The sequence below is a fragment of the Chelon labrosus genome, assembly GCF_963514085.1.
Source record: "Chelon labrosus genome assembly, chromosome: 13".
Lineage (NCBI taxonomy): Eukaryota > Metazoa > Chordata > Actinopteri > Mugiliformes > Mugilidae > Chelon > Chelon labrosus.
Genome location: NC_140346.1, coordinates 11,278,006 through 11,306,002, shown reverse-complemented (window position 1 = coordinate 11,306,002; position 27,997 = coordinate 11,278,006). Strand labels below are relative to the sequence as shown.

General features: G+C 41.2%; 2 protein-coding genes across 4 annotated transcripts in view; both read left to right on the top strand.

Annotated features, from left to right (window-relative positions):
- The first annotated feature begins 23 nt into the window (after nucleotides 1-23).
- tbcela (tubulin folding cofactor E-like a) lies at nucleotides 24-10,297 on the top strand. Of its 3 annotated transcripts, XM_084559092.1 has the most exons (11): nucleotides 24-119; nucleotides 1,522-1,639; nucleotides 1,782-1,846; nucleotides 3,708-3,887; nucleotides 4,302-4,441; nucleotides 5,207-5,388; nucleotides 7,050-7,306; nucleotides 8,396-8,522; nucleotides 8,652-8,768; nucleotides 8,856-8,967; nucleotides 9,962-10,297. In XM_084559092.1, the coding sequence occupies exons 4-11, from the start codon at nucleotides 3,740-3,742 to the stop codon at nucleotides 10,166-10,168; spliced, it is 1,290 nt and encodes a 429-aa protein (XP_084415218.1). In that variant the 5' UTR covers nucleotides 24-119; nucleotides 1,522-1,639; nucleotides 1,782-1,846; nucleotides 3,708-3,739; the 3' UTR covers nucleotides 10,169-10,297. The 3 variants fall into 3 exon arrangements, with proteins under 3 accessions (XP_084415218.1, XP_084415216.1, XP_084415217.1); XM_084559090.1 differs by lacking the exon at nucleotides 24-119 and having other exon boundaries at nucleotides 1,083-1,639; XM_084559091.1 differs by lacking the exons at nucleotides 24-119; nucleotides 1,522-1,639; nucleotides 1,782-1,846 and adding an exon at nucleotides 3,041-3,561.
- Nucleotides 10,298-17,226: 6,929 nt separating this feature from the next.
- The window catches only part of usp2a (ubiquitin specific peptidase 2a), a 43,112-nt gene continuing 32,341 nt past the window's right edge, over nucleotides 17,227-27,997 (top strand). The window contains exon 1 of the mRNA XM_084558617.1: nucleotides 17,227-19,095. The gene's annotated coding sequence lies outside the window, so the exon portion shown is untranslated. The remainder of the gene's footprint in view (nucleotides 19,096-27,997) is intronic.

Genomic DNA, 27,997 nt, shown 5'->3' with positions numbered 1-27,997 from the left:
CCAACTAAAGAAAAATAATTTTAAGACGTCGAGGCACGTCACTTCCGGGATGCAGGAGCGAGCAAAATGACTGCTGGTTTGTTTTCATCAACAAGGGGAATTCAAAGTAGACATTAAAGGTATGTGGACCGACGACCTGCCATCTCATCAGTCCCTGACACGTCCTCTGAATGTGTTGTCATCATCTTGATTATTTAAAGCTTATTTCTGGCGTTGCCATCTGTAATCCATTTCCGGCTCCATCGAGATGCTGCTGGGGGTCATACTCTGGTACTGAGTCTGGACTGGACACTCTGCTCAGCGGCCGTCAACAACAGGCAATCTGCCCCTAAAATTAATAGGTTAAATGCTCGTTCTTGTAGCTGGTGTTATAATGGAAAATGATGTTGTTATTGTGTGTACCAAATTAGCTCTGCTCTGTGGCGACAACGCCAAACTCCATTGACAATTATGTCAATTTTGACGCGGTATGTACCGTTTCAGCTTATTAGTAATCTAACAACGCCAATAAAACACGATTTTGTATTCACCAAGTTGTATGCATTAGATCGGCGTAAATATCAAAGAAAAAGTAGTTCATATAACAGCAAATACTCAACTTTTATAATCGGTCTGCCTGTTGTTGCCTACAGCCCTTTTCACCAAATTGATGCCGCGCTGCTGATTAGAGGGCACGTATAAAAATTGAAATTATGTCTCAATAACTAATGGTTTGTCGAATCTGTCTATGCCGAATTCAGTGTTTAATCGCACGTCGACGTGCCTCACAAACTGCGATATGCGTCAGTATGTACATTCATCAGTGAGTTAAGAGTAATAAAAGTAAGAGACTTGGCAAAGCGTGTTCCTGATGAAGCTGAACGAACCAAATTCCTTTCAAAAAACTGTCGTTTTATATGTTCTTAAGCTTTACCGGCCGCTCCATGATTTTACAACACGCTCAAGATGTTTTTACGAATCACCAAGAGTTACACGTCAGATCTGCTTAAATCAAACAGAAAATGTTGCTATTATTGCAATAAAATATCAGCTTTTATTAACAGCCAGCGAAAGTAACTGACTTGACTTTATGAGCGGCGATCACGGGTAAACCACCTATAAATGCTGTAATTTCGACCAAATACGTTTTCCTTTTTTATGAAAGATGTATGCCGAATTTATGTGAATGCAGTTATTGTGCCTCAAGCATCATGTTTCACTAACTATTAATCGTACATGTTTACCGAAAAGTGAAAAACTTAAAAATGATGAGATACTTTAATGGAGTTCGGTGCAGCGGGCTTCATTCTCAACAAAACGACTTAGGGTATCTATTTGAGCTTCTTTCTTCGCCATTGAAGAGATTTATTTTGTTCACAATAGTTATATTTGAAATATTTGTCTTATGCAGAGACAATTTGGCACCTTATAGCATATATACTTCTCAGAAATCCAAATGTTCTTCTGTGCTCTTCTGATCCTGTTTTATTGGCAAGTGAATTACAAGGAAGAAAATGATCTTTGCCCTTATTTGCTCTATAGAGTCATGTGGTGAACGCTCTCCAAGCGCTCCCTTTTCTGGTCTGTGTAGAGCAACGCTGACCAAAGAGGGACCAGCAATTTTCTGCCGACATCTGTCAGCCCTACCAGCCGATCTGGAGTAAGACCATACTGATAATGCTTTTGTCTTTTGTTTTTTAATTGCTAAACTGTTTAGTTTTGTGTAAAAGTAAAAGCGTCTGGTCTCAGCAGCAGCGAGTTAGTTCCAGTTTCAGTTAATCCAGTTCCTGTTTCTTTGACAGGCCATCAGTACAGAAACAGAGGGAGACAGTGAGCAGCGACAGTGGTCAAATCAAGGTCTCTTCAGGTGAGAAGCTTTCTGCGACTGTAACCATTTAAACATAGGTCTGTCTTCCGTCAGTCAGGACCCACACACATGTCTGATGTGTGTTTTATTTGACTTCTGTCTGGAAAAGACATTATGGCGTCATAGCAAATGATTTATGAGCTGAAGAGTAACAAATAGCTTTTATACATTACCACTATTAAGTGAAGCCCACTTTTGTCAAATTAGATATTGTAACAGGATCCTTTTATTTTTTTCATTTCAGCAAAACCACTACATAATTCATGCTTCCCTGCAGCAGATTCCTCTACCAACCTTTGCCCACCAGATGTTTTAAAACAGATGCTTATCATTTTCAATTTAGAAACTTAAGTGATAAGTTAGGACACAATCACAGTGTTTTATTTTTACAATAGGAGCAGGTCTTTGTTTCTCTTCCATGGATTAATTCAGGAGTATTTGAATGGGACAGAGCTGAGCTGTGTCCTTTCCTCGTCCTAAGATGAAATGTTGACATTCATCCGACTGGACAGCTTTGTGTTATCGAGGAGAGGACAGGAAGAGGAACTGTTTTTGAGCTGTTGTGTGTCTCAAATGAAGATACCCTTCTGTGTTCATCAACAGTTATGAAAGTAAAGCTGCACATACATTTCTGAAATGAATTGTCATATTAGTGAGTTAGCACTGTATTGGTATTGCATGGTCAAACAGGAGAGGCTTGAAGCAAGCTTTGTCACTGGAATGTAATGGAACTTTGACAGATGAAAAGGGTCAGCGATATAAACCTGTCAGGAAAAAAACAAAACCAAAAAAAAAACAGATTAATTGATTCAAATATTTATTTATATGACTGGTTAAATGTTTCTCTAGTAAGACATTCATACGTTTTTCTGCTTGCTGCTTCTCCATGTGTAACCTGACACACCTTTGAAACTGTTCTGAACATTTATGACAGGGTGACTTAAGATAGGAATTGATTGTTCCGCACCATAAACAGTGTCGCATACAACATGGCGGCATGCATGGATGCAGCGGCTACTTTCTGAAGTTACCTTGTTCTTTTTGTTTTTTTTACTGTTATTCTCTTTGTTATGGCTTGTTTTGGTGTGTGATGTTAGGTAAAATATTTTCTATATCTCAGCCAGTACTATCCGTGTTTCCCTGTATTGTCTACAAATCAGAGATTTTCTTTAAACAGAACAGGGCACTGAACAGTGCCTGAGTCTCATTACACTGATTGGAAACAGATGAACAGATTGACTCTAATTTGGCCTTGAAATGAACTTGTATGAACTTGGAGTTGCACTTACTATTGCAACGCACAGCTATTGTCTTGTTTTCCTGAACAGACAAATGCACACATATAATCTTTCATTTTCTTTTGTTTGATTGGGTTCTCTTTGTCTACTTTCATTACTAGCAATGACACTCCTTGATGGCAGCAGCCATCCCCAGCAGGATGCAGCCTGACACAGACACACACATGAAAATGGTTTAGGAACAACTCAAAAAACATGAAAAACAGCACAAGGTGTTGACCTGGCCTCCAAATTCACTAGATCCCAAACTGATCAAGTATCTGTGGGATGCACTGGGACAAGCCTGATGCACAGAGGCCCCTCCACTCAACCCATAGGACCTAAAGGCCCCCTCTAACAACACTCTGTTGCCAGACACCACAGGACACCCTCAGAAGGCCCATGTCCATTATCTGATGAGTCACAACTGTTTTGGAGGTACAAGAGAGACCTACACAATATTAAGCAGACAGTCATGATGTTATGCCTGATTGGTGTATGAAACTAATGTGTTTGGAGGCATCCACATGCTGCAGTGATTAAAATTGAAAACATGCACATAATAACCATATGTTTGGGTCCAGTTGAAGGGGAGGCTGCTCATCGGGAAGGAGCCATGGAGCCACCGGAGGACGGGGAGGGGCGTACCTTTGTGGAGGTGATCAGTGAAAAGTACAGCCCAGAGAACTTCCCGTGCCGCAGAGGGCCTGGTATGGGGGTGGTGGTGGTGCCAGTTGCAATTCCCCAAGGATCCCCTTTGAAAGGTGAGCTGGAGATGAATTATTACTGGCTTTTTTAAATTAACAGGCAGATTTGACTCACCACAGCCTCGCAAGAGTGAGTCAAGGCTGTTTATATTTAGCTTTTTGGATAGCGGAGAGGGCAGTTGTGATTGTGATTGGCTCAGTCCAAATGTGTGCCATCTGGACTTGCATACTGAGCATTATGTCCTCACTAAATCAGCAAGGTCTGGGGCAGGATGCACCTCAGTTGGGCTCTCTGGAAGTCTGCAGGGTGTCTAAGTGAGGTCCTTTGTATAACTGGTGAAGTTTGACACCAATTATATTCACTACTCTAGGACTTCCTGGGGACATGCCTGTTCATTTGTCCGTCTGCAATGTGCAGGCAACTAATTTAACTGAACCCATGTCTTCCAACCTCTGCTTCCGCCTTCTTAGACCGCCTGAACCTGCCCAGTGTGCTGGTGTTGAACGGCTGTGGGATCAGAAGGGCAGGAGACCAGGCTGGGATTGCTGCGTTCTGTGCCCACGTCATGGAGCTGGACCTGTCTCACAACAAGCTGCAGGACTGGCATGAGGTGTTGTCTCAGGGTTTTATGGAATTCTGTCATTTTCTTAGGTTCAACAAATCCAGTGTCAAGATCAAAACCATATTAAAACACACGAGCAAGCCACAGTGTTCCTTTATTACCATGAATACACATACTATAGCTTATTTAGACGTAGTCCCACACACATATGTCCTCTGCTGGAAATATTCACTCGAACAACAGATGTGTTAATCCACGACAGAAAATAGTTCCCAACTACCCCTTGCTGTTTGATAAAAACTTCAGAAGTTACAGATTTGTTTTGAAGTTAAACTTAATATTTGCGATAATGTCTGGTAACACGTTTGGATTTCATTATTGTTTCAACATATACAGAAGAGGAAAATGCCTCATGCATGCAATTGGATAGTTTTTCAACCAATCAGCCATTTAGTTGAAAATTAATTCAACTCCACGGTGCTCAGATGACGTGCATGACTACGTCGGTGTTACTTTCTATCCATCACCACATAAACCTCACCCAAACAACTGAATTCCCAATGGAGCCATTCCAGACCAACTTACCACCGCAAAAAAAATCGTGTAGGCAGGGAAGTCGGCCTGGCTTCCAGGCTAATGGAAACCTGTGCACGATTGCATACAAATTCTGATGAGTAGTCTGACCAGAGAGAGTCTGACCAGTAAAGATCTGTGGCCACAAAGTGAAAGTCGTTGTCATATTTTAGTCCACAGATTCTGTGTTATTTCCGACCAATTGTAATCATTAAAACACGTCATTATCTCATTTCTCAGATCAGTAAAATTGTGTCCAACATCCCCAATCTGGAGTTCCTCAACCTGAGCTCCAACCCTCTGGCAGGATTGACCCTGGAGCCGAGGTGTGCTGAAGCCTTCTCCCGGGTCCGACGCCTTGTCCTCAATAACACTCAAGTGTCCTGGGACACCGTGCAGCTGCTCACTCGGGAGACACCTGAGTAAGAAGGACTGTTACACTAGATAGTTCTGTTGAGATAAGATTACTTTAATTACAAGCAGACAATACTTTCATTGGCTAGCTCACTTTAAACTGAATTAAGTGATTGGCTGGCACAACAAACTGCCTTACACTGACACATAATTAAATACCTCAGTACACCTCTGACCCTAAAGCATCAGCTTACAAAAATTTGAGTAAATACACAAAAGCATACTCCCTTATTTGTATTTAGTCATGTAACTGTGTTTTAGGTTTGTTATTGTCTCAAAGTCTTTAAAACCTCACCAGTTTAATGGAAATGAAGGAACTGTGTTTTTTGAGAACTGACATTTTTATATGTTTAAATTACATATACCATATCTTTCCAGCAATAATGGAAACATCCTTTTACTCAGCAGAATTCACAGACCATGGAGACATTGCACTGCAGGGGTCTGAATATTTTCCGTCAGTGACCGTGTTTTTAAAACGGTGACGGAAAAATCTGAAGGCAATCTGACATTTTGACAGTTTGCAGTTCACACCCCAGACCACTTGGTGGCGAGTGAGCATATTAATTGTCTCCTGTCTCTCTTGATTAGTAGTGTAAGAGTCGGTTAAGAGTCGGTTAAGTTTCGTTTATCTGCCGGCCGAGTGAGTGGCTGCTGACTCTCGGTTAAGCAGGGATCCACGAGCAGCGGTTATGAGTCGGTTAAGTTTAGTTTCTCTGTGTATTGTGCGTAAGTGAGTGAGTGACTGTGTGCCTTAGTTTGCTCGTGGTCACTGCCGAGTGAGATGTAAGATGTTTGAATGGTGCCGTTTGATTATATATCAGTCTGTCGTGGTAGGACTCAACTGAGCCGGTTAAATAGACTCTAGAGTCATGATTCTTGAGTCGTCTTTGATGGCCGGTTATATGAGCCGAATCTTTTTTTTTTTTTTTTTTTACCGCTACTGAATATTAACTACAAATGAATGAAAATTAAATGCCATTGAATATGTCATTATTATCATTAAAAAAAAATAATAATAATAATAATAAAGTGACGGGGAAAAATGGGTTATGACGGGATTTTTATGACCCTGCCAGTCAAAATGACAGACAACAAAAAAGTCTAGCGCCACCTCTGCTTTGCACATAAAGTATCGTGTTCTGAAGGATTTGTAAAAATCTCTATTTAAGCTAATTTTGCCTGTGCAATGTAATCGTTCCACCCAGAAACACTGAGAGACAACACTGATATCTGATACTTATTTAATAAAGACCTTTATTGCCACGGCTGTTGAAAGGTTAACAGAAAAAAAACAATAAGCAGTGCCAGGAATAATTATTAACGTGAACCTTATAGAGATACACGTGTCTTTGTAGTACAGCCACTTGAGACACATCCACTGCACTCAGGCCATCTCACTTTCACTAACTGTGAGACTACAAGCATCATTTGTCTGGACTTCCACTGAATTAGATCAGTCACCTTAATGGAGATAAATACTTATTCAGTCATTTATTTTACAGGTGTTAGGGTTGTTTTGCTATTTGGCAACGAGGTAGTACTGTTTGTGCATTTTAAGTGAGTAAAGACAGTTGCTTTCAGCTTTAAAAGAAACATCCCAACTTTGTCATCAGAAGAACCAGAGCTGAACGTTCATCCCCTGCCTCTCTCCTGTATTGTTCTGCAGGCTGGAGGAGTTGTTCCTGTGCCTTAATGAGTACAGTAGTGTGAGTGCCTCCAGTGTAGCCTGCCCCACTCTGCGCCTGCTTCACATCACCGACAACAACCTACAAGACTGGGCCGAAGTCCGCAAGTTCGGCTCCATGTTCCCCAGTCTGGACACTCTGGTTATGGCCAACAACAACTTGGCCTCCATTCAGGACAGCAAGGATATTCTGCAACGGCTCTTCCCTAACCTCCGCAGCATCAACCTGCACAACTCAGGTCAGTGTGTGTCTTCATCGATGATTGACACACATTAAAGAATTCAAATGATGTGTTTTAGTGTCTCTTGACTGTTTCATTTCAGGAGGAAATGCTGAATCTCTGCTGGTTTCCAGCATGCTATACAAGCACTCTGGAGACTGTCCAGAGTTATAGTCAGGATAACAGTCGATAAAATTAGCACAGGAAAACATGACGCTGTGATATTTGTAGAGTATTACAACAGATTCCTCTCCACGTCACCTTTTATCTCAGGAGTCGAGTCTATTTGGGGGTATGTGGTGAGGATATTTTTAGAGTTGTTTTGCGAGTAGAGCGGACCGAAACAATATCTAAAGACGTGATCAAATAGAGTTTAGTGCTTCCATTTGTCACATCTCCTACGCCCAAGGCCCTTTCTTTATTTCTTATTGTTCTTAAGATAAATAGAATTCTTTCCCATTGACTGAGATAATTTCAGAGTGCAGTTTCCGGCGTTTTTTTAAAGTGCATCTCGAAACACGATATAATAAGGCGGCAAGCCTTCTAATTTAGGATTCACATTGTCATTTCACATTCAGAATTCAACAGACTCAAAAATGTATTTATTTCGCCATACTTATTATATTTTGTATTTTTGTGTTGTTCTTAAACCGTTTTTGTGTGTGTGCCTGTGTCAGACTCCATCCTGCTGGGGATGGCTGCTGCCATCATGGAGTGTCATTGCTATGGGGTGGGGGTGCCTGGTCTGGTGCTACATGTCTAAGTAACATTCACATGAATGCCAGGTCCAAAAGTTTCCCAGCAGAACATTGAGTTGTCACAAGATGGTCAATGTTATTAACTTCTCCTGTCGGTGGTCATAATGTTGTGGCTGGTGTAGTTGCTCAACATACTCCACTGTAGTAAAGCCATAGCATGCAACCTGGACACCCCTGCACCTTCCTCAAACACTTGTCTACTTTCCCTGTGAGAACACCAGCCATTCAGCATCATACTCATACAGTGCAGTCAGACTATAAAAGAACAATTAAATCGATGCAGCAGAGCTAGAGATAAGAGAGACAATTGTCCCTCATTACTTTGTTCTTGTCTTGTGTGTGCTGTCAGGTCTCAACCGATGGGAAGACATTGAGAAGTTGAACTTCTTTCCCAAACTGGAGGAGGTGAGACTGCAGGGCATCCCGTTACTGCAGACCTACACCAACGTAGAGCGCCGCAGCCTCATGATAGCACAGTAAGTCCTGTCAGCGACATCAGTGGGAGCTTCACATTGATCTCAGTTTGGGTTTGAACAGTGTGGTGTGTTTTCAAATTCATATTTTGTCGCAAATATCTGCTACTTAACTACATAATTTCCTCTCAGGCTTCCCTCGATATCACTACTAAATGGCAGCGTTGTGACTGATAGTGAGAGAGAAGATGCAGAGAGGTTCTTCATCCGTTACCACTTAGATTACCCTGAGGAGGAGCTGCCTTATAGGTGCATTGCCCTGATCATATCTACCTCCAGTTGAATGAATGTTAGTGTCGCGAGTGTGTGCTGTTAAAATTGACTTTTCGTCCTCAGATACCACTCCCTGGTAACCAAGTATGGAAAGCTGGAGCCGCTGGCTAAGATTGACCTTCGACCTCGTTGCAGCGCCCAGGTGGAGGTTCACTGTGAGGAGAAAGTAGAACAGGTGAGTTGAGCATTAGACTACATTAAAATTGAGCAGTTTAACAATTGAGCACAGTTTTCAAATAAAGAATAGCACTTGGCAGAATTTCAGTTGTTCTCATGTAACCTAAAAAAATCAACATATACAATATCGGAGTTTAAACAGAGCCTTCTGGTGTCTGCCGGATAGTTGGAAATGGAAGGAATTGTCCTCTTTCCTCATGGCAATGATCCAAAGCACGCTTCTAAATCAACAGAAGAGCAGCTTCACCAACATACAGCAAAATTAATGTTTGGGAACGATCCTACCAGAGCTCAGACCTGAGTTGTATAGACAATCTGTGGGCAGACCCAATATAAGCGTGTACACAGGAGATGCCCTCACAATTTTTGAGGTCAGTCAAAGGGTCCTTCAGTTGTCTTATTATTGGTCCAGTGGTCAGTAGTTAGCAGTATTGGGCACGTTACTTTTAAAAAGTAATTAGTTATAGTTATTAGTTACTTCTCTGAGTTCAGTAACTGAGTTAGTAACTGAATTACTCCACTATAAAAGTAACTAGTTACCAGGGAAAGTAACTATTGCGTTACTTTTTTAAAATATGTCTAAGAATTAGATTTTTTTCTGAGCATAATGTACACTTCACGTATATGTTCTTGCCTTTTACCTCAATGAGGTTAAAGTAGTGCTTATACTTCCACCTTGAAAACGGCAACTGTACCTCTGCATGCCCCGAAATCGCCATTGCTGCAGGCTATCTCTGATCGCTGTCTGATACTGCTAGGCGCGCGTTTGTGTGTAAACAACACCCGCCCAACTGAACACTGAATTATTTTTTTATTTTTTTTAAGTCATCTGTTTTAAACATAGGTTTATAGACATTTTTGTAATCCACACACGGCACCATTAGTTTTCAGCCATTCCTTTTACGACCACTAGGTGCAGCGTGTGACATCTCCTGACCTTGACATATTGTACTTTCGAACTAAAATCTAGAAACTGTTTGTCTTTGTGTCAGCTGAGGATCCGTTTGGATCAGACCGTAGCTGAGCTGAAGAAGCAGCTGACCACAGTGGTTCAACTGTCCACCCACAGCATGAGGCTCTACTACATCGACAAGGGCAGCGCCTTTGGTCCAGAGGAAATGAAGTACAACACCCGGGCTCTCCACTCCTACAGCATCCAGGACGGTGACGAAATTCTTGTGGTGCCCAAGACCAAGTGAACAGCTAGTGTCCAGCTGTTTGATGGGAGTGAATTGATGTACTGGATATTTGTTTATTGGTTAACTGAAATTGCAAAAATATTTGGGAAAACACATGGAATAGCAGCGGCAGCCCACTTTTTTGGAACGGAGAGGGAATAAAATGAGAAAGTATGAAAGCATCTATGAGACCGTACAGTGGACTGCACCAAGCTACTTGGAGGTTCTGGCTGGAAATGGAGCCAGTCGGGAGAGAATTATGTCTTTATTTGTTTCAGCTTCATCTGAGGGAGACCGCTGGAGTTAGTGGACAGATTTGTCATATTGGAGAACAGGCTGAGAGGGCAGCTAGCTAAAGCTAGCAGCTCTAGCAGAGGGTAAGGCGCTGCTGTACCAGCAAAGCTTCGCTGCAGCTCTGTCTATTAGCACCATAGCACCTGCATAGGCAAGAATCCAACACCACTCACTTGCTCACTTCTCGCAAAAGCTACTCCAGTCAGTAGTTAGGCAGTGTTGCTGAGTGGAGATGGACTGCTGCTCTCATCTGCACTTTTACCTTAGGCACAATATCAGGAAGAAGAGTAGCTGTCAGACAAACAGTCCTGCCTAAAGCACTGTTACATGCAGGGCTGATGATGAAACTCGTATTTTCCGTTGCTCTTTGTTGTTGTCAGGTGGAGTTTTCACATATTTTTGTGGCTAACTGCCAAAGTTTGGGGATGTTGTATCGTATTCATAAGAAGTACAATAACACAGTATTGTTTCCAGAGCAATGACTATATTCAAAAATCAGAAAAATTTCAGATGCATAGGGACATGTTTAGGGCTCCACTTTGAATGGGATTCCCACAAAAAAGATTCTTGAAATGACATCAGCTACTGTCCTTCTCCCAAATGTATGAATATGCAAATATTCCTCATTTTTAACTTGACGCAAAATGTCAACTTTCCACATCACGCTTGTTTTAACCTTTACACTGGACCAGGATTGGTCGCCACAATAGTGTTAAAGTGACATAACATATGTTTACTGTCTACTACATGCAACATCCAAGTGAAGACAGTAAGTAAAACGCAGGTTAGAGTGGTGTGGGAACATAGATATAGAGAAAATTGATGAAGCGGGTTAAGGGAAAAGAAAAAGCAATTACTACTTTATGATAAAATGCCTTCAGCAGTGGAATGATCACATATTGATGGTATCTAACAACGTAAACGCACCTTAAAGTTTACATTGTTTGATGTTTTCCTTAAAATTTGATGTCACTGTGTTTCTTGAAAAAAAACTAAACAAAAACAAAACACACACCTACTGTTTGCACATGTAAAAGCTCACACATGCCAACACAGGCTATCACAAAACGGCTCTTGTGTAATGCTTGTAATGCTATGTGCTGCCCCCTTCAGGCCGCGTTGTGTCTCTGCAGCTGCACACCAGTGGCATGAGACTGTACTTATACAGTCTACACTTGAAATATTGCTTATTTTCAATTATAATGATCTGTGTGCTGTTTTAATTTGGGCCTTTTATGCCTTTGTTTGACAGTTGTTAGTTGAGAGAGACGGCAAGTGACGGTGAGAGAGGAGAGGAGAGAGAGCAAAGGGCACAGGCTGGAATCGAGCCTCAGCTTAAGGTGTGCATGGAATACTTTTTAATGAACTGTCGTAGCGACTTGGTTCACGCAGATTTCCTGTTTCTTACATGGTGATATCGTTTTTAAATTCAGAATCAGAGTACCTTATTAATCCTATCTAGGAAATGATTTGGTTGCATTTGCTCCCATAAAGTGACAGTTGCAACAAGGGGTTAGAGTAAAATACAAATAGAATTAAAAAAACATATAAAAATATACAAAAAAAAAGTAAGATGCATAAAAACAAAATCTTGCACAAAGTATTTACAATTATCAGAGGATGGTTACGTTACATTATAGCAGAGTCTGATATGTTAAGAGTGTTAAGAGTGACCAGGAGTTATAAAGTTTGATGACCTCCTGTGGCGTACTGTGGTGCAATTTTTTTTTTTTTCAGATTATGATTATAGTCTTTAAAAGATAGTATTCATTTCATTCGTGCTTTATTACTTTTCCCAAATAAAAAGTGTGCAGGATTTAGCAGAAACCTTTGCAGAAGTGGAATATAATATTCCTGGTTATCGACATTGTTAAAGACGCTGGCTTTAGAGGGCCTTTCATGTTTTTATGTTGAGGTAGTAGCCAGCAAGTAATTGAGCGATGACGAGGGAAGGCTATTCAGTCGGCCTGGGATTGAGGATTTTCAGAGTGATCAACAATCGCTAATGCACTGGCCTATGCCGAGACAAGATATTCGGTTCAAGACACTAATGCACACATTGTTTGACCAGACTACTGGCATTCAAACAACTGGTGCGGTGCCCGTTCAGAATGGGCCGATTGTAGCGACAAGCTGCACGCCACAGGTAGAGGTTAGCTCTGTCTCTCTTGAAAATCAAGCTAATTGTGAATGGAAACAGCGTTATCGATTGTATTTTTTATGTGTTGTTGAATTTTGCTTTGCTAGTCTCACAGGGTGACAGTAGTACAATCTGACAGCAGAGAGCATAGCCTCACCCCAATATTTATTTGCCTACAATCTGAAGCCTCACTGCTAGATTCCACTAAATCCTACGCGCTGGTCCATTGCATAGGTTGTGTCATTTCTTTATTTACTTGAGGCCTCTTCTTATGCACCTTTAAACGCTAAATTAATGTGCTGTTTTTAAAGTTTCTTTACATTTTGTAAGTATATTTGGTTATTATCCTTGAACTGATGCTGATCTCATTTACGTGCATTTATTTGCACCTTTGAACTACACACATATATACTATTATCCAGTGGAACATTCCCTTACGTCAGTGTTCCATCTGTCACAAGTTAGTCTATTCTACATTTTAGTCTATCCTGCACAGAAATACTCTCACCAAAGATAGCTCATTGTGTTAGCATTATCACCAGAATGCGGAACATGTACAGCTTGTATTGATTTTAATATAAAGCATCCATCCTGTATAAAAAGGAGAATTGATGTTAGATGTTCGGTGCTATCGATTTTTCCTATAGCAAGCGGCTTAGCAGAGTAGAGGATTCCTGACATAGTGCTACGGAAACAGCTGGAACATCTAGCCACAAAATAAAATATTTAAATTTAGTGACTGTCTGGGAGCTAATGTCCGTCTGGGCTTTAGCTCCAGCTCATCCACTCAGCTCGTTTTGCTTTGGACTGTTTTTAAGTATCTCAAGTATGTAAATGCCACAGCTTTTCCCTCTTATCTATAATATACCAGGGTTGATTTTATAACACTACTGCAATACTTGAATAAGACTATAGATTAAGTATGAAGGAAACCTTTCCCCCAGTACAGTAGTGCTGAATAAATGTTATTGTAGCATGAACCACAGCCATAGAAACCAGCACAGTGCAGCGCTGGCGTCAACATCCAAGTCTGGACCGAAGTATTTAGCCCCAGCGTCTGTGCTGATCAGTGTAAGGGTTTTGTTTGGAGTGAGGGCATATACTATGTGATTGTGTGCTGGGTGGGTTATTTAAATGTATGCATGTCATTTATGAATTAACTTTGTGTTTTCACGGGAAAGTGGTCGCCATGCCTGCTCAGATTTACGTAACTATAGGCAAGCTGATGGAAGTTTGTTTTGCATCAAGCGCAAAGAAATGATGTTTATGTGTTGTTGAGCTGATTCTAATTATTTTGTTTAAAAGTAATATGGTATTTAGTGTGAATTCTGCTTACTGTCCAACATCACATCATTCATTTTATTTGTTTATTTTAGAAGTCCCCCATCATTTATGCTCAAAAGCTGATAAAGAAAAGAAAAAAACATTTCTGAGCCTTAAAGGGACAATTCCACCTTAACACCCTTTAATATTGATTGGCAATGCACTCGTACGTCTTGTTCAGTCATTACGTTGTTGCTTTACTCAGACTTTCTCGAGTCACCTTTTATTCATCGCTCAACACTTTTCCAGGGAGACAACCTTTCACATAAACACAATAAATCCACCAGCAGTAGTCTTAATCGACCAGAATGCAGTACAACCACGGGATATGTGACTGAGTAAGAAGTGACTCTCATTTGCTGTTAATTTCTGGATTTGCTGCCACTGTCTCCCTCACCGTTTTCGCATGTAACCCAGAGATGAATATGATGTGTAAAGGAGTACTTCAGTGTTCTGGGAATTTCACTCATCTGCCTTCTTGCTGAGAATAAGATAGAAATTTCAGTATCACTCTGTCTGTATGCTTAATATAAATCTACAGCTGGAGAATAGTTAGCTCGGTATAAACACGTGCACAGCTAGCCTGGCTCAGTCCGAAAACAACAAAAAGGCCTTTTTAGTACCTTTAACGTTCGCTTAATCACTTATTTAGTAAATCAGTGTGTGGGAATGTGACAGTTTGGAGCATGCTGTCCAGTACATACATCCAGTAATTCTCTGAATAAACCTGGATCAGAACCCCCCAATAAAATCACAAAATAATGGTTATACGGCGTAGTCTGCAGTACATTTTGTTGCTTCAGGACAGAGCCGAGCTAGTAGTTATCCCTTTAGTTAAGTCTTTCCGCTGTGTATTACCCAAAGTGTTGAAAGGAGTCGATATTGAAAATCACTATTTGAATACCTCCGGAAATTAAATCAGGTGTAACCCATTACTTCAGCTCCTCTAAACAAGTGTAGTCTGTTCATATTAAAATAAGAAACTGAAAAAAAAAAAAATAAAAAATGATGTTGGATAAATTCCCTAAATGTTATGGCTTTATTCAACATCATTTTGTCAAATTAGAGCTTGCCTGCTGAAATGGTGATAATCAATGCGCTGAAAAGCTCACAATTTCCTTTGCTTTGTTAAATACACGACACATCATGCTAGACATCTGGCAGCTTTAGAACAGCACGTCCTGTTTGACTGGAAACCTGTGAAAACTAAATAGATACTTATTACTCTGGATATATCAGTAAATACTGCGCTTGAGTCATCCTCTGCCTCTAAAAGTAGTGCACGAGAGCTCACGTGGACCTCAGAAGGCTATGTTTGTCTTTGATTATAGTCTAATAGATTTGGGTTGGATTAAATGCATTGCAAGTCCAGGTTTTATCCCTGCTCAGTCTTATACACCAGTATTTAAGCTAGTCCGTTCACTCAAATATACAGTGCGTAACACAGGACTGTTTAGAATCCGTGGCATTTAAAGCAAATCACTTTTTTTTTTGTAGGAACCTGTGTGAAGTTAAATGGACCCGAATGAGTCATCTTTCTTGAAATGCAGAGAAAGATGTGTCACAGAAAGGTAATAAATGGCAGTCTCCCTCCTCGGTGTGTGACACTTTGTTTCATTCACAGCAGCATCTTTAGGACAATGTTCAGATGTGTCTCATGGTACAAATGGTTATCACACTGCAGTAAAAGTTTATGAGTCATTCTCCTTGATGCAGACGCTCATACTCCAGCATTAGTGACTACTTAAGTGCTAGAACTCATATTTAAAAGAAATAATTACAGAAACTGCCTGTTAGGTCAAATATAGAAGAAATTGTCCCGACAAACCTTAACTGTAACAATATAGCACAAAGTAAAAATACTATTCATTCTTCAGTGGAGTCCTGTAGGAGAATTAACTATTTTTAACAATTAACTGCTCAACAAACAATTGAGTATAAGCATCTAAAATAATGTTGATATTTCACTAATATGACAAATAATATGACTAATGTGACAAATGATATAAAAATTTCATTTTTACTGTAACATCTCAGTTATCTCAATCATATTCAACATATTTGGTCACGGTTCTAGTTGCATTCAGTGTCCGAGTAAAGCTTACTGTTACAATACAATAATATATGTATTATAATATGATTTTGTGATAATTTAAGTTATTGTTTAGGCTTTCACTTTAGACTTTATGTTTCTAATTAATATGTGTACACTAGTATTTTTGGTGGTATTTTGCACCAAATCTTACTTAAATTGTATTTCTAGAACTAAACTAAGGTGAAAAGTGAAGCGCTAGACAAAAGGTGGCCTCTTCTCCCACACGTTTGAACGTCTCATTTGTTCAATGAAAGAAATCTCTTCTGTTTACGTTCATCGCCATGACGACGGTGTAGGAGGCGGTCCGCTGCTGTGGCCGGTGACGTCCAGAGAAAGGTATGGACCAATCGAAAATTAGCTCCGTTGCCGGACTGACGTCATCGTTAAAGCGAAAAGAACCGTTACTTGGTTGCCGAAACTCTACAACTGCAAGGGGATAGAAGAAATGGCTGAATACCAGCGTAGTCTTGATTAAAGCCCCTAACAGTGTAGTCTCCTCCCCGTCATTGTTGTTCATCTTTGTCGGCGCTTCAAGCGATGGTCTAAAAAGCAGCACAGACCGGCCGGGAAGGGACTTATTTGGGGGGCGTTTCACTGCCCGTTTGGATCGGGATGATCTCCAACTGTGGGGTGAGTGAATGCGGTTACCTTACACCACCATAGTCCTGATGGGTGCTGTTCTTTGGTGCTGACAGTAGCACAGTCCAAAAATCCCATCAAACTCTGTCAATGTTAAACTGGCTCATTGACGGGAAGGAATAACATAGCTTAAGGAAAACCACTTAGCGCATTTTAGAAGTCACAGGAAGACACTGGAATATTCGGCATGACATTTGCCTGCGAAAAAGCATTTTGAATTTAGTATAATTAGAATGTGTGCTGCGGCGAGAATAACAGCCGAACCAACTCTGAAAGTTCGAATAGCGTCGAATTAAGTCTTGCTTATTTTGTCGGATATAGCTAAGCCGTCTGGGATAATGGTGCCCTTGCAAATGTGAAGGTGCTCTCGTATTTACCCGTGAAATGTGCATGGTCTGTCTTCAAGCTGTGCTACAAAATTTGCTCACACAGTAGTTTGGCGCGGTGGTCTGTGACTGTGACACACCACTGCTGTCTTGACTACGCCGACACTGTTTACTTGATTTAGCTAGCGGGATAGCTAGCTCACTAAACGACGGAGGACGTTCACCGAGGTCACACAGGGGGGAAATGTTGCACATTGTTGTTAATATGCGTTGTATTAACTTTGCGCTCCGCTTTCTCTTAGTCCGGTGGACTTGATGGACGGTAAGTTTTCGCTGTTTCTGCCTCCTCTCCGCCCCCCCTTCACTGACACAGCTTCCATTACCAAGCAACGCTCCTGGGTTCTGACTGGTTATCTAATCGCGCGTGGATTAACGTTATTTCCATTCCTTATGAGCAGTGTTTCAAATGCACTGATATTAGTGTCGGGTCTCGCACACACGGCCGCACCGCGGTGCACGGAGCTCCGGTACCAGTGTCGTCCCATCTCCTCTGAGCGTCATGTAACGCTATACCCCTCACAGAGACACCGTCCACCACAGAGCTACGTCTGTCTTTTTCCATTGTCTTGCACACATACGTCAACTGTGTTCCTGTGCTAGAAAATACTCGGCTACATTTGGTCATTTGGTGCTGGCGTGTTTTTCACACCCCACTATTGCAACTGTGTTATAAACACGTGTGACAAAAGAAACAAATAAACGAGACAGTGTAGAGGAATCTTGACTTTAATTTGGATTAAGTGGACATCACGTGTAGTAGAATAAGGCACATTAAGCTGAAGTGCATTCTGTACAGTTACAATCAAGGATGGTCATAAATGTCACCTTTGAAGGAGCCAGCAAATGACTTTGAAAGACAGTTTGGTGTGTATAAGTTTTCTATACCATTTCCTGTACAGTATCTCAATTATTGAGAAACTCCGACATGCTTGTGGATGAATCATCCTCTAAATCTTGTCCCTCACTTCAGACTTTTAATTTCTGTGAAAGCAGCCAATGTGCTGGCTACAGCAGCGCGGTGGACTGGATGCTTACCCAGCTTGGCTTATAAAAAGCTCCAATGCTAGTCCTTTAAGAGCAAACTGGAATGCCAGTGAGTGTTGAGTGAACCGTAGAGGTCATAGGCGTCTGCTATATTTACCGGCTCTGTAACTTGATCTGTGGCATTCTGGATCGCAGTGCTCAGACTATCCTCTTGCGTTCTGGGGCCACGGCGTCCCAGTAGCACCCCTCTGCTTTCAGTCCGCAGCCAATCTGGCCTGGCCGCTCAGAACAACAAGGGTGAGCCTCTGAACCACCAACTAAACCACAACTCTTATGCCCTTTTCTTCTTGTAGGTACCTGCTTGTGAGCTGAATGCGAAGGTGTGGACTGTTTGCTCAGCTGTAGCATAGATCTTCCCAAAGGGACCGGGATCGAGGATAACATTTCAGAAAGTTCTGGATTTTTCTAGCATGAGTGAAAGAACTGAGAACAGCTTTCCGGGATGGTGCATACGCCATTTGATAGCTTAACACGATGGAATCAAAATATCTCCTTACCTGAGCTTTATAACTTATCAACATTTCTGGATTTGATAATCTGTTCTGAAGGATTCATCATTAATATTTAATGGTTGGATGTGAAATCTGGAATCGTGTTGACGTTTGGCCTGCATGTTCTACGACTCGTTGAATGAGTGAGAGACGGCCTAAAACAGATGCAGTATGTTGATTTCTGCTGTCCGCTGCTGCCAGTTGATCTGCTAATAAGCAATATGTTTCTCCCATGCTTCATATGCTGTCCTAAGGTCGAGACTTTTGGACAGAGTAGCTGTCCAGTGTTTGACTAACGTATTTGTCAGTTATCTCACACATTTCATCAGTCTGTTTTTTAATGATGTTGCTGGTTAACTGTGTTGCCTTTTTGTGTCGAATGGTATGACATGTAACGTGTCTGTGTGTTTCCACAGGAGTGATCAGTGTCACAAAGCCCGTGAGTGTGTGTACACTGTGGGGTAGCAACAGTAGGATGAGCTGCCCCAGAGCTATCACAGTCTGCAGCGACTGACACACTGCTACAAATACAGCAGGTAGTTCACACTTCACACACACACACACACACACATGCCTTTACACGCACAAATGCTGTCCTAGCTGTCAGATCCAACTCTTAAGTATCCCTGAGTACATGTCACTCATAATGCATTCTTACCATTGCGTGTCGGAGAGTTGCACCACTAACTGCATGGTTCAGATGCATCACAGCAGGACTGACCATTCCCTCCCTAAAAGAAAGTCAAGAAAAGTCCTAAAAATAAGTGATGTGGTATGTATTATCAGCTTTCTCAGTGACTCACAGAAATGACTAAACCAGAAAGCTGATGCCGCACGTCAGTTCCTTCTCAGTTTACAGCATTACTGCCACAACATTTACACTATGACACTGACAGGACATTCATATTCCATCTAAAATATTTGATGATGCCCGTATCATGGAAAAGTGAAAAACAATATGTTTTTGTAGTGTATTCGTATTGGAGACCAATTTATCTAGTGTCTTTTAAAGAAAGGTTACCAAGACAATGCCGGAAAAGCAATTAGGTGTTAAGTCACCTTCTGAAAATGTGTGATAATCTTTGTGACAATGGGAGGCCGTTTGAAAGTTGACAGGCAACAACAGCAAACATTGTCGTATTTAGTTTTCAACCTTGTCCATGGAAGAGCTGTACATGCCTGCTCTGATAAGACGTCTGAGAGCACTACAAGACATTTAAACACAGAGACGCTTGACCATGTAAAGTTCTTGGTACAGAGAGCCAATGAAGAGAAATGTTTATGTTTAGTTCTTATTAAAAGCTCAAAATTCTGTTTAATGAATTTAGTTTGAGTAATTGTGCATAACGTGATATAGCATCAAGTACAGCGAGGCAGAGGAACCAACCAAGCCAGTACATCAGCTATTGTAAGGTTCTTGCCAATATATCTGTGTTTATGTTGGCCAATACACAAACAAGAAAGGTAGTTTAGAGACAATGTCTAATAGTTTGCCCACCGGATAACACTGACAGTTCCAACAGTAACATGTCATGCTATAGTGTTTATTCTATCTTAATAACAGCAATCACTTGTATCAGTATATGGGCATTTTGTCACAGTTAAGTTGTGCATGTGTGTCTACTTCATTGAGCTATTGCCATGAAAGGGGGGGTTCATGGTAACATTTATAAAAGTGGACCAGATCTTTGTAGGGAAACGTAAAGTTTTTGCTTGGATGTGTCCGATTTAAACTTTTTGCCGACTGATCCTAAAGCAGGTACTGATACTGCACACAATTTTTAATTATGAGATAGTATAACGCTACTGAAATGAATCAGGACATTTAATGGTCACATGCTGGTGCAGTGTATCTGCCATAATCCAATACCAGTCGATATATACTGTATAAACCTGGCCTAATTAGATGTTAAATATTGCTCCAGGGGTTCCAACCGAGCTTCTGAGCCTATCCAGTAGATTAATGTTTAGGGTAATTTCTGTTAGAATAATATGAGATTGCTATCAGAATATCTAAAAACTATACAAGAAGAGGTGTTTGTAAAATATTATTGACACTGGGAACTTTTAAAGTAACTGACGGTGACACCCAGAGAAGCTGTATCAGTGCTGATGTTTGTCTCTCTGTCAATGAATAGCAACCTTTGTGTTGAAAAGTGTTCCACGTTTGAATGAAGGCTTTAATCACTAGTTTATTTAACCCACTTCTGTGTATCTGATTCATCTCCCAGCACATCTCAGTGGACTGGCAGAGATTGATAGGTGAAATAATAATCATGTTCAACATGACCAAACGATTAGCTCAATGAATAAAGAATGATGCCAGTCAGCTGCAGAGGCTGGAGCATCAATCACTGTATCCTACAGATCCAGCCCTCTCTGAGGTCATGGCTGTGTTAACGGCCTCTCGTATGAGTCAGCAACAGATGGTGGTAGTAGTGATAAATGTTGATTGGCTGGTCCTCTCCGTTTTTACTTATTGTAGAAACTTGCTTGTGTCGTGAAGAATTACCAGAAATGTGAGAAAGTCAATCTCAATCTTTGCTCCCCAGTTATAACCTTTGAATGCTGTGTTTTGGGGAGGTGACCTGATTTTTGAGCTTAATAAAGTATGTTCAAGGAAGGGAAATGTAATGTAGCAGTGCTGATATGTTCAGAGCTCCAGAGCTTTTTAAGGCCCCACTGGAGGGTCTAGCAGTAGCAGAGTTAATTAAAGCTCTTCTTTCAGAGCATTTTATGAAGCAGATGTTTTAGTTGCCACTAATTCTATGGTTTTATTTGGCACTGGCTCTGTATATTCTTGTGCCAACACTCTGTATTCCTCTTCTTCTTTTTATTTTCTTCTTCATATATAGCCCTAAATATGATTCATTCCGCACACTTGATGTGGCTGATGATAAACAAAACTGTTGAAGTGAATATCTAATGGATGGCTAGGATAGCCTGGGCATGGCTCAGCTTTGTCAGAGTAGGGAAGTAGTAAAGCCTAGTTTTAACATGCCTGGCAGCTAGTTGTAGCAGGCGAAGAGGGGGGGCAGAGGCGTCAGTGTGGCCTTCACAGACATCAGCAGTCTCTTATCTGCTCACATTTCAGGGTATATATATGGCAGCCTGTAAGACCAAGCCAAACCCAGCAGCACAGAGATCCCCTGGTGTCTATGTTGATTTCTAACTTAGTTCCCAGTGAGAACAACACTACATCTGTAATATTTTTGCTTGTTGGTACGTCTTGATTTGTGCTGCTTCATTACATTTAGATGCAGGTGATGATGACTACTACATGTTGGATGGTTTATTTAGGTGTCACAAGGAAGACCAAACAGGCCAGACCTCATTTGAAGGTGGTCTGGGCCACTTGTGACCACATTTCTTTAGTAGTGTGCATCAAGAGCACATTGACGGATCGACATAGAGTTTTGTCTTATTCATTCGCAAAAAAAAACACGGCTACTATGAATAATCACCAGAAAAGACCAAAACATGTCTGTTCATTAGTTATGAGAACCTTTTAAAAATAGGTTATACTTGTAGCTGTTAACTAACTAAATAATTAATCAGTCTAAACAAGAATTAATTAAATTATTTATTTGCTGTGTGTCATTCTGTCATAAAAATAAACACACACACAAAAAAACGTAGGTGCTTGGGGTATTCACATGCCAAGTACATCGCTGTCCGTGGTTCTGATGCAGCAGGAGGTCGCGTTCTATTAGAGACAGAAGCCATTACAGTTTTCTGCTGCACCCCATTCAGTAGAAAGAATGACAGTATTCCTTTGTGTACAGTGATTGGATCTCGAGTGGTTGGCCAAGACACATGTGGAGACACATTTTAATGCCAGGTGTGAACACAGATACTTAAGGATGGATACCTGATCTGATACGGAGTGAGGGCACATAGTAATATTTTTCCTGCGTAACAAAAACTATTTGTTAATGACTGATTGACATAAAAATAAAGTGTTTATATTAGGTGGAAATTTAGTAGGTGGAAATTGAAGCTGAAAGGGAGCGCTTGTTTTGTTTAGGGAACTATTTCAGTGGAGAATTTTAGTCTCTTTCAGCTCATTGTTTTGGTTTCACAGTTCTCAACATCACTCTTTTGCTTCATGTTCAATCACAACTAATTTTCATCAGCAACAAGTAACTGGTTTCAGTGAAAGACCTGTACAAACCCACTTACTGGTCACTACCTGCCCTTCACTTGAAACCACTCAAACTTAATAACCAGCTGGTGAGAAAAGTGGTGGATTTAGCCACTACAGAGACGGATATTACACTTTATGTCTAATAAAAATTAAAAATTAAACCTTTTACAAATGTGTTTACCCTTTGCACAATCTTTCCTGCTTATCACCAAGTGGTGGTTGATTTGGTTCAACTATATTATGGTATTCTTTCTTCAGCGACAGCCATTATGCAAAGATGCAACAGAAGTAAATTTGCATTATTCATTAAGAAGCTTAGCCACACCTCCAGCCGATTGTATTAGGGGCACATGAATAATGCAAATAGTTGTGAATAGCTAAAAATCAACAAATGCAAGCACTTTTTAATTGATCATATGGGAAATAGTGAGATAATATATTCCAGACTAATGAGCTAACTTAATGTCAAGCAGTTTGGTTTCAGGTAAAAGTAAATGCATCCACCTTCAGCTACATAAGCTTTTAGACATTGGTATTTATTACAATCCTCAATTGGTGCTATAGCAGATTAAACCATTAAGCTACTTGTTGCACTGTCATTTGGCTACATGTTTTTTCCGTCTGCGTTCATGGACCTAGGTGTATGTGTCGCAGCACTGATATGGACTTTTACATAGAATCATAGTACTCGCCTCAGAACTACACTGACTCAGCCAAGATTGAGCAAATCATTTAGTGTAGTACATCATCTTTCTACACACATACATACTCTCAGTCCAACTCACCAGAGAGTGTCTGTGCTGATGTTACATTCATACAGTGTCACCTCAGGGTACTTCGGCCTCGGCATCCTGCGTCATCACACACGCTCGCCTAATGCACTTGAGATTGGCTTTGCTCTCTCATAGGCCAAGATTGGGAGGGCTATTCTGCTTCCAAAAGCAAGAGGCAGAATAGGCTGAGAGGTCTCAAAAGAACCCAGGGTAACTTCTAAGCAACTAAAGGCCTCTCTAACGTTGGCTGATATTCATGTTCATGAATCCACCTTTAGGAAAACAATGAACAGCCATGATGTGTATGGCAGAGTGGCTAGGACAAAGCAACTGCTTTCCAAAAAGGCCATTTCAGTTTTCATGTGGACAAGTCAGAAGACTATTGGGAAAATGTTTTGTGGATGGATGAAACCAAAGTAGAATGATTTGGTTTAAATGAGAGTCTGGAGACTAAACACAGAACCTCATCCTGTCTGTGAAACAGAGGGGTGATAATGTCCTTGTTTGGACTTGTTTTGCTGAATCTGGGCCAGGACGGCTGGTCATCATTGATGGACCAATGAATTTAGAATTATACCAGTGAATTATAAAAGAAAATATCCCATTACTATGAAATATTCTAATGGGAAACTTGGAGTCCTGTCATTTATGTCCATGTTACTTTGACATCAACTGCACTCCTGGTGGCTGTGGCCACCCCCAGGAGGAAAATACCTCCTGGCCACACTGCAAAAAAATGCTCAGGAACATGTCAGAGACAAAGTGTTGCCAGATCCCAGCCTGAACGAGCATCTGCAGGATGTGATGGCATAAACTTGATCCTAAGAATTCAAAAGATCCACCATCAATGTCCTGTCATCACAGGAGACCCTTAGGAGTTCCTTGTTAATGTGCCGACAAGTCACAGTTCTGGCAGGACAAGGGTGGCCTACACAATATTAGTAGCATTAGAGTGAATAGAAATATAAACTTTCAGACATAAAAGCTATCAATGAGCTGATAGATGCTAAAGTGTTCTGTTTTTAGACAGTAGAAAAGGTCCCGTCAGCCTGGACAGCTCAGTGAGTTTGCATCCATGTAGTATGTGCCATTAACCACTCGGTCCTATTTGGCATCTAGGTGAGCTATGGTAGCACCCATTGTTTACTTTTTTTGTTGTGAATGTACAGGGAATATGTGTGTAACGAAGTGAAAGTCACTCAGCTGCCAGTGCTTTCTTGTCTTTGAAGTGCTCTTGAATCAAATTCCACCATGTGAAAGTGAGGTTCCTAAAAAGTTTTTAGCTTGGTTTTCTGAAACCTGCCCCGTAAGTGAAACCTTGTCTCCTCGGCTCCTCAGTGCCAACAGGATGCCAGCAGTCAGCTGCTAAAATCTTCTCTTACACTGCTCCCATGCAGTCACTTCTGCCACTCTGTCAACAGCTTTCTCGATACAGATTTAGTTGAATCTTCGCAGACTAACCGTCTCTCACAGTAGTGCAATGTTGTTTTTCTCTGACCTCTAATATTTGACTAGGTTTTGTTCTATCATTTTCCAGTTGCACAGAGACTTTTTAGGCAGAGACGTTTCATTTCCTTGGTGGTTCTCTAAAGGAAGGATAGGAATGCAGAGCATTAAGTCCAGCCACCAGTCTCTGGCTCTGATAGCAAGTACAAATTGGCTGTGGAATATGCCCCGCTGCTACTTTTAAGTCCTTTATGCGTTTGTAGCATGCAAACAAATTCAGCTTGTTGCCATGGTAGCTATGGTAACTACCGGTTAGCACAGCCTCAGGGGAGGTGGATAATGCAGAGTAGCCAGAGTGTGTTTGTGGTGCATGCTCGTGCCTGTGTGTGTGTGTGTGTGTTGTGTGCGTGTGTGTTGTTGTTTCCGCGGAGACATCTCTAAGAAGTTAAATCCGTAGTTTGCTACCATCTTATCAATGCAGCGTGTCCATGTTTTGTGGTGTTACTCCCACGGGTATGACTTGCTGTTTGCACTTCACTCCTAGCAGCTCGCCCACCAGGCTAGCTCAAGCTTGTTTCACTCAGCTGCCCTTTGTGTTTGACTGTGACACAACGGTGGGAACACAGAGAGACGCATACATATGGCAGGAGTGGTAAGGTTCAATTTAAGGCTGAGATGGGTCAGGGATTAAAAGACACATGGACTACACTTTGTTTGAAAGTTTAGGTTATTTTCATAATTGACACTGTTTCACCGTTACCTTGACAACCATCGGTTAATGATGAACTGTATTTATGCAGTGTGTCTTACTCATGTGTTACTCAAAGAAAACAGCTAATTGGTACTACAGATCATCCAGGATTCTCACTGTAATTTCGCTCACGTTTAGTGACTTCACTGCGTGGAGTCACATTGTGAAAATGTGGGCTACTACGATGATGAGGATGTGACAAACCTACCTACTTCAGCCTTATGGAAGTTGCAATGATGTTTGACTTTTGCACCAGTCAAAGTCAGGTGATGAAAGTGCTGTTTGTGCTAGTTGCTACTAGTGATCCCATCTGAGTGTAGAAAGCAAATTATCAACTAAAGTTGTGCACAGTAAGAAAATGAGCAGAATAGGCAATTTGGTGTGAGGGAGTACTATTTCAGTCTATTCTTTAACTAGATTGTGAGCCTGTTAAGTTACCTGTTGAATGGCATTTGTCTGGCGACATACAGAATGATATTAGTGAATCTTGATTGATACTTAAAAGTACTGTACATGACCTCTCTGATCTCAACCTACCTCTGTATCAAAACCATGAAGGCTCTCATCACTGATTAGCAGACATCATGGTGTTTTTTCCTTTTCATGATCATTTATAATAATAATAATGATAAAAAACTCCAAATGTGGTCTGAGATCAGATCAGCCAAATGCAACGGGTATGTGCACAACTGTACTTAAAGCTGACCACGCTGAGCCAGTTGCCCAGCACAGATGTTATTGCCAGGTCTGAACAGGCCCTACGAGTGTGTTGGGACTATTTGTCTTGTGGTGGTTGTCACTGGTTTGTTCTACCTCAGTTGAGGCCAAGCTTCCTGCCACATCGTCCCAACTTAGTTATTATCTGGCTCCAGTAACTGACAAAGGAGCTGATGGAGAGTAAAGCCAGATCCAGACTTCACCCTAGTCACAGAACTATTGGGTGATGTCAGTGTTGTACTGATGGCATTTGTGTTGCACTAGCAAAAACAAAATAGGCCCTAACTACTACCACTGCATCTACAAAGCCTACCTTTAGCTGGTTATCTTGAAGTCAGCCCAGGTAATGCTATTCTTGCTGTCCACAACTGCTTGGCCTGTGTGTTTCAGCCAGCAGTGTGTGATAGCCTGTCTCCAGTACTCTGCCTGCCTGCCTATTCCAAATCCATGTGCTGAATTATTGATAAACCTTTGGTCACAGAACGATAGAGAGAGCAGCAGCAGAGGGAGAAAGCGATAGAGCCCCAGAAGGAAGGGAAATTACACTGAGGAGAAGTGGGTGCACTTGGAGGGGAGGCAAGGGTGCCGAGGAGGAGGGTGAGAGAAGATGGGAAGCAGTAAGAGAGAGGGATAGAGAAGACGGGAGAGAGACAGATTAAAGAAACAGGAGCCTCCCTCACTGAACTTAACACGGATCAGCAACACCAGATACTTTTATTTATTCAGATGCTGCTGTGCATGGGAACAAGGTCCTCTCTCTGCTTTGACCGCCACAAGAACACACTGTGCTGCATGGCTTTACCTATAGTAAACAGCAGAACTGTTCATTACAGTCTGGGGAGACGCACACTATACAGAGAGAGAGAGAGATGTTGTAAGGATGCTGCTGGGGCTGTTTAAATAGCCAGAAGAGTGTTTTCCTAGTCAGTGGGATTTAATGCCAAGCTGAGGATGCTGCGCCTTCCATAAGCATTAGGTCACCCCTAAAAAGTGCATCAGCAAGCTTGCTAGTGGTGAGCCAGCCGTTCACTATAAAAGCCTGTAGAAGCATAATAATATAAGGCCGTCACTGGGTCCCAGATAGACCCACATGGTACCCTTACATAAGGTGAAGAAATGTGGAAGAAATGAGAGCACATCAAAGTTTAATTATTAAAAGGGATTGCACCAATTTTTACATCTCAAAGTTGATTTCATACTCACTAGGAGTTTTTCGAATATCATGTGATGTCTCTTATTATAAGGGAAGCTTCCGCAACCAAAAACAATCAAAACATTCACACACTTACACAGTGTGTCCATAGCACGCAGTTTGTTATATGAACTGGTCACAAGGAATTCTGTGTGAGGTCCTTCACATACACACAGAATACTATTTTTACAGATTCTTGAATTTGTTTTCCTGATGTTTTCGCTCACTCTCTGAGATGCTGCTGGTCTTGATTTGCTTCCGGGTAGATTTTTTAAGATGATTAAGACTTCCTATTCATGACCTCTAGACTTCGAAATGACTGAAGATCAGGGTTGCAAATTCTATTCCATCCTTTTATAACTATAAGTAGTTTTATTTTGTTTTGTTTTTAAAGGGTCAGGGCAGAGGGTGT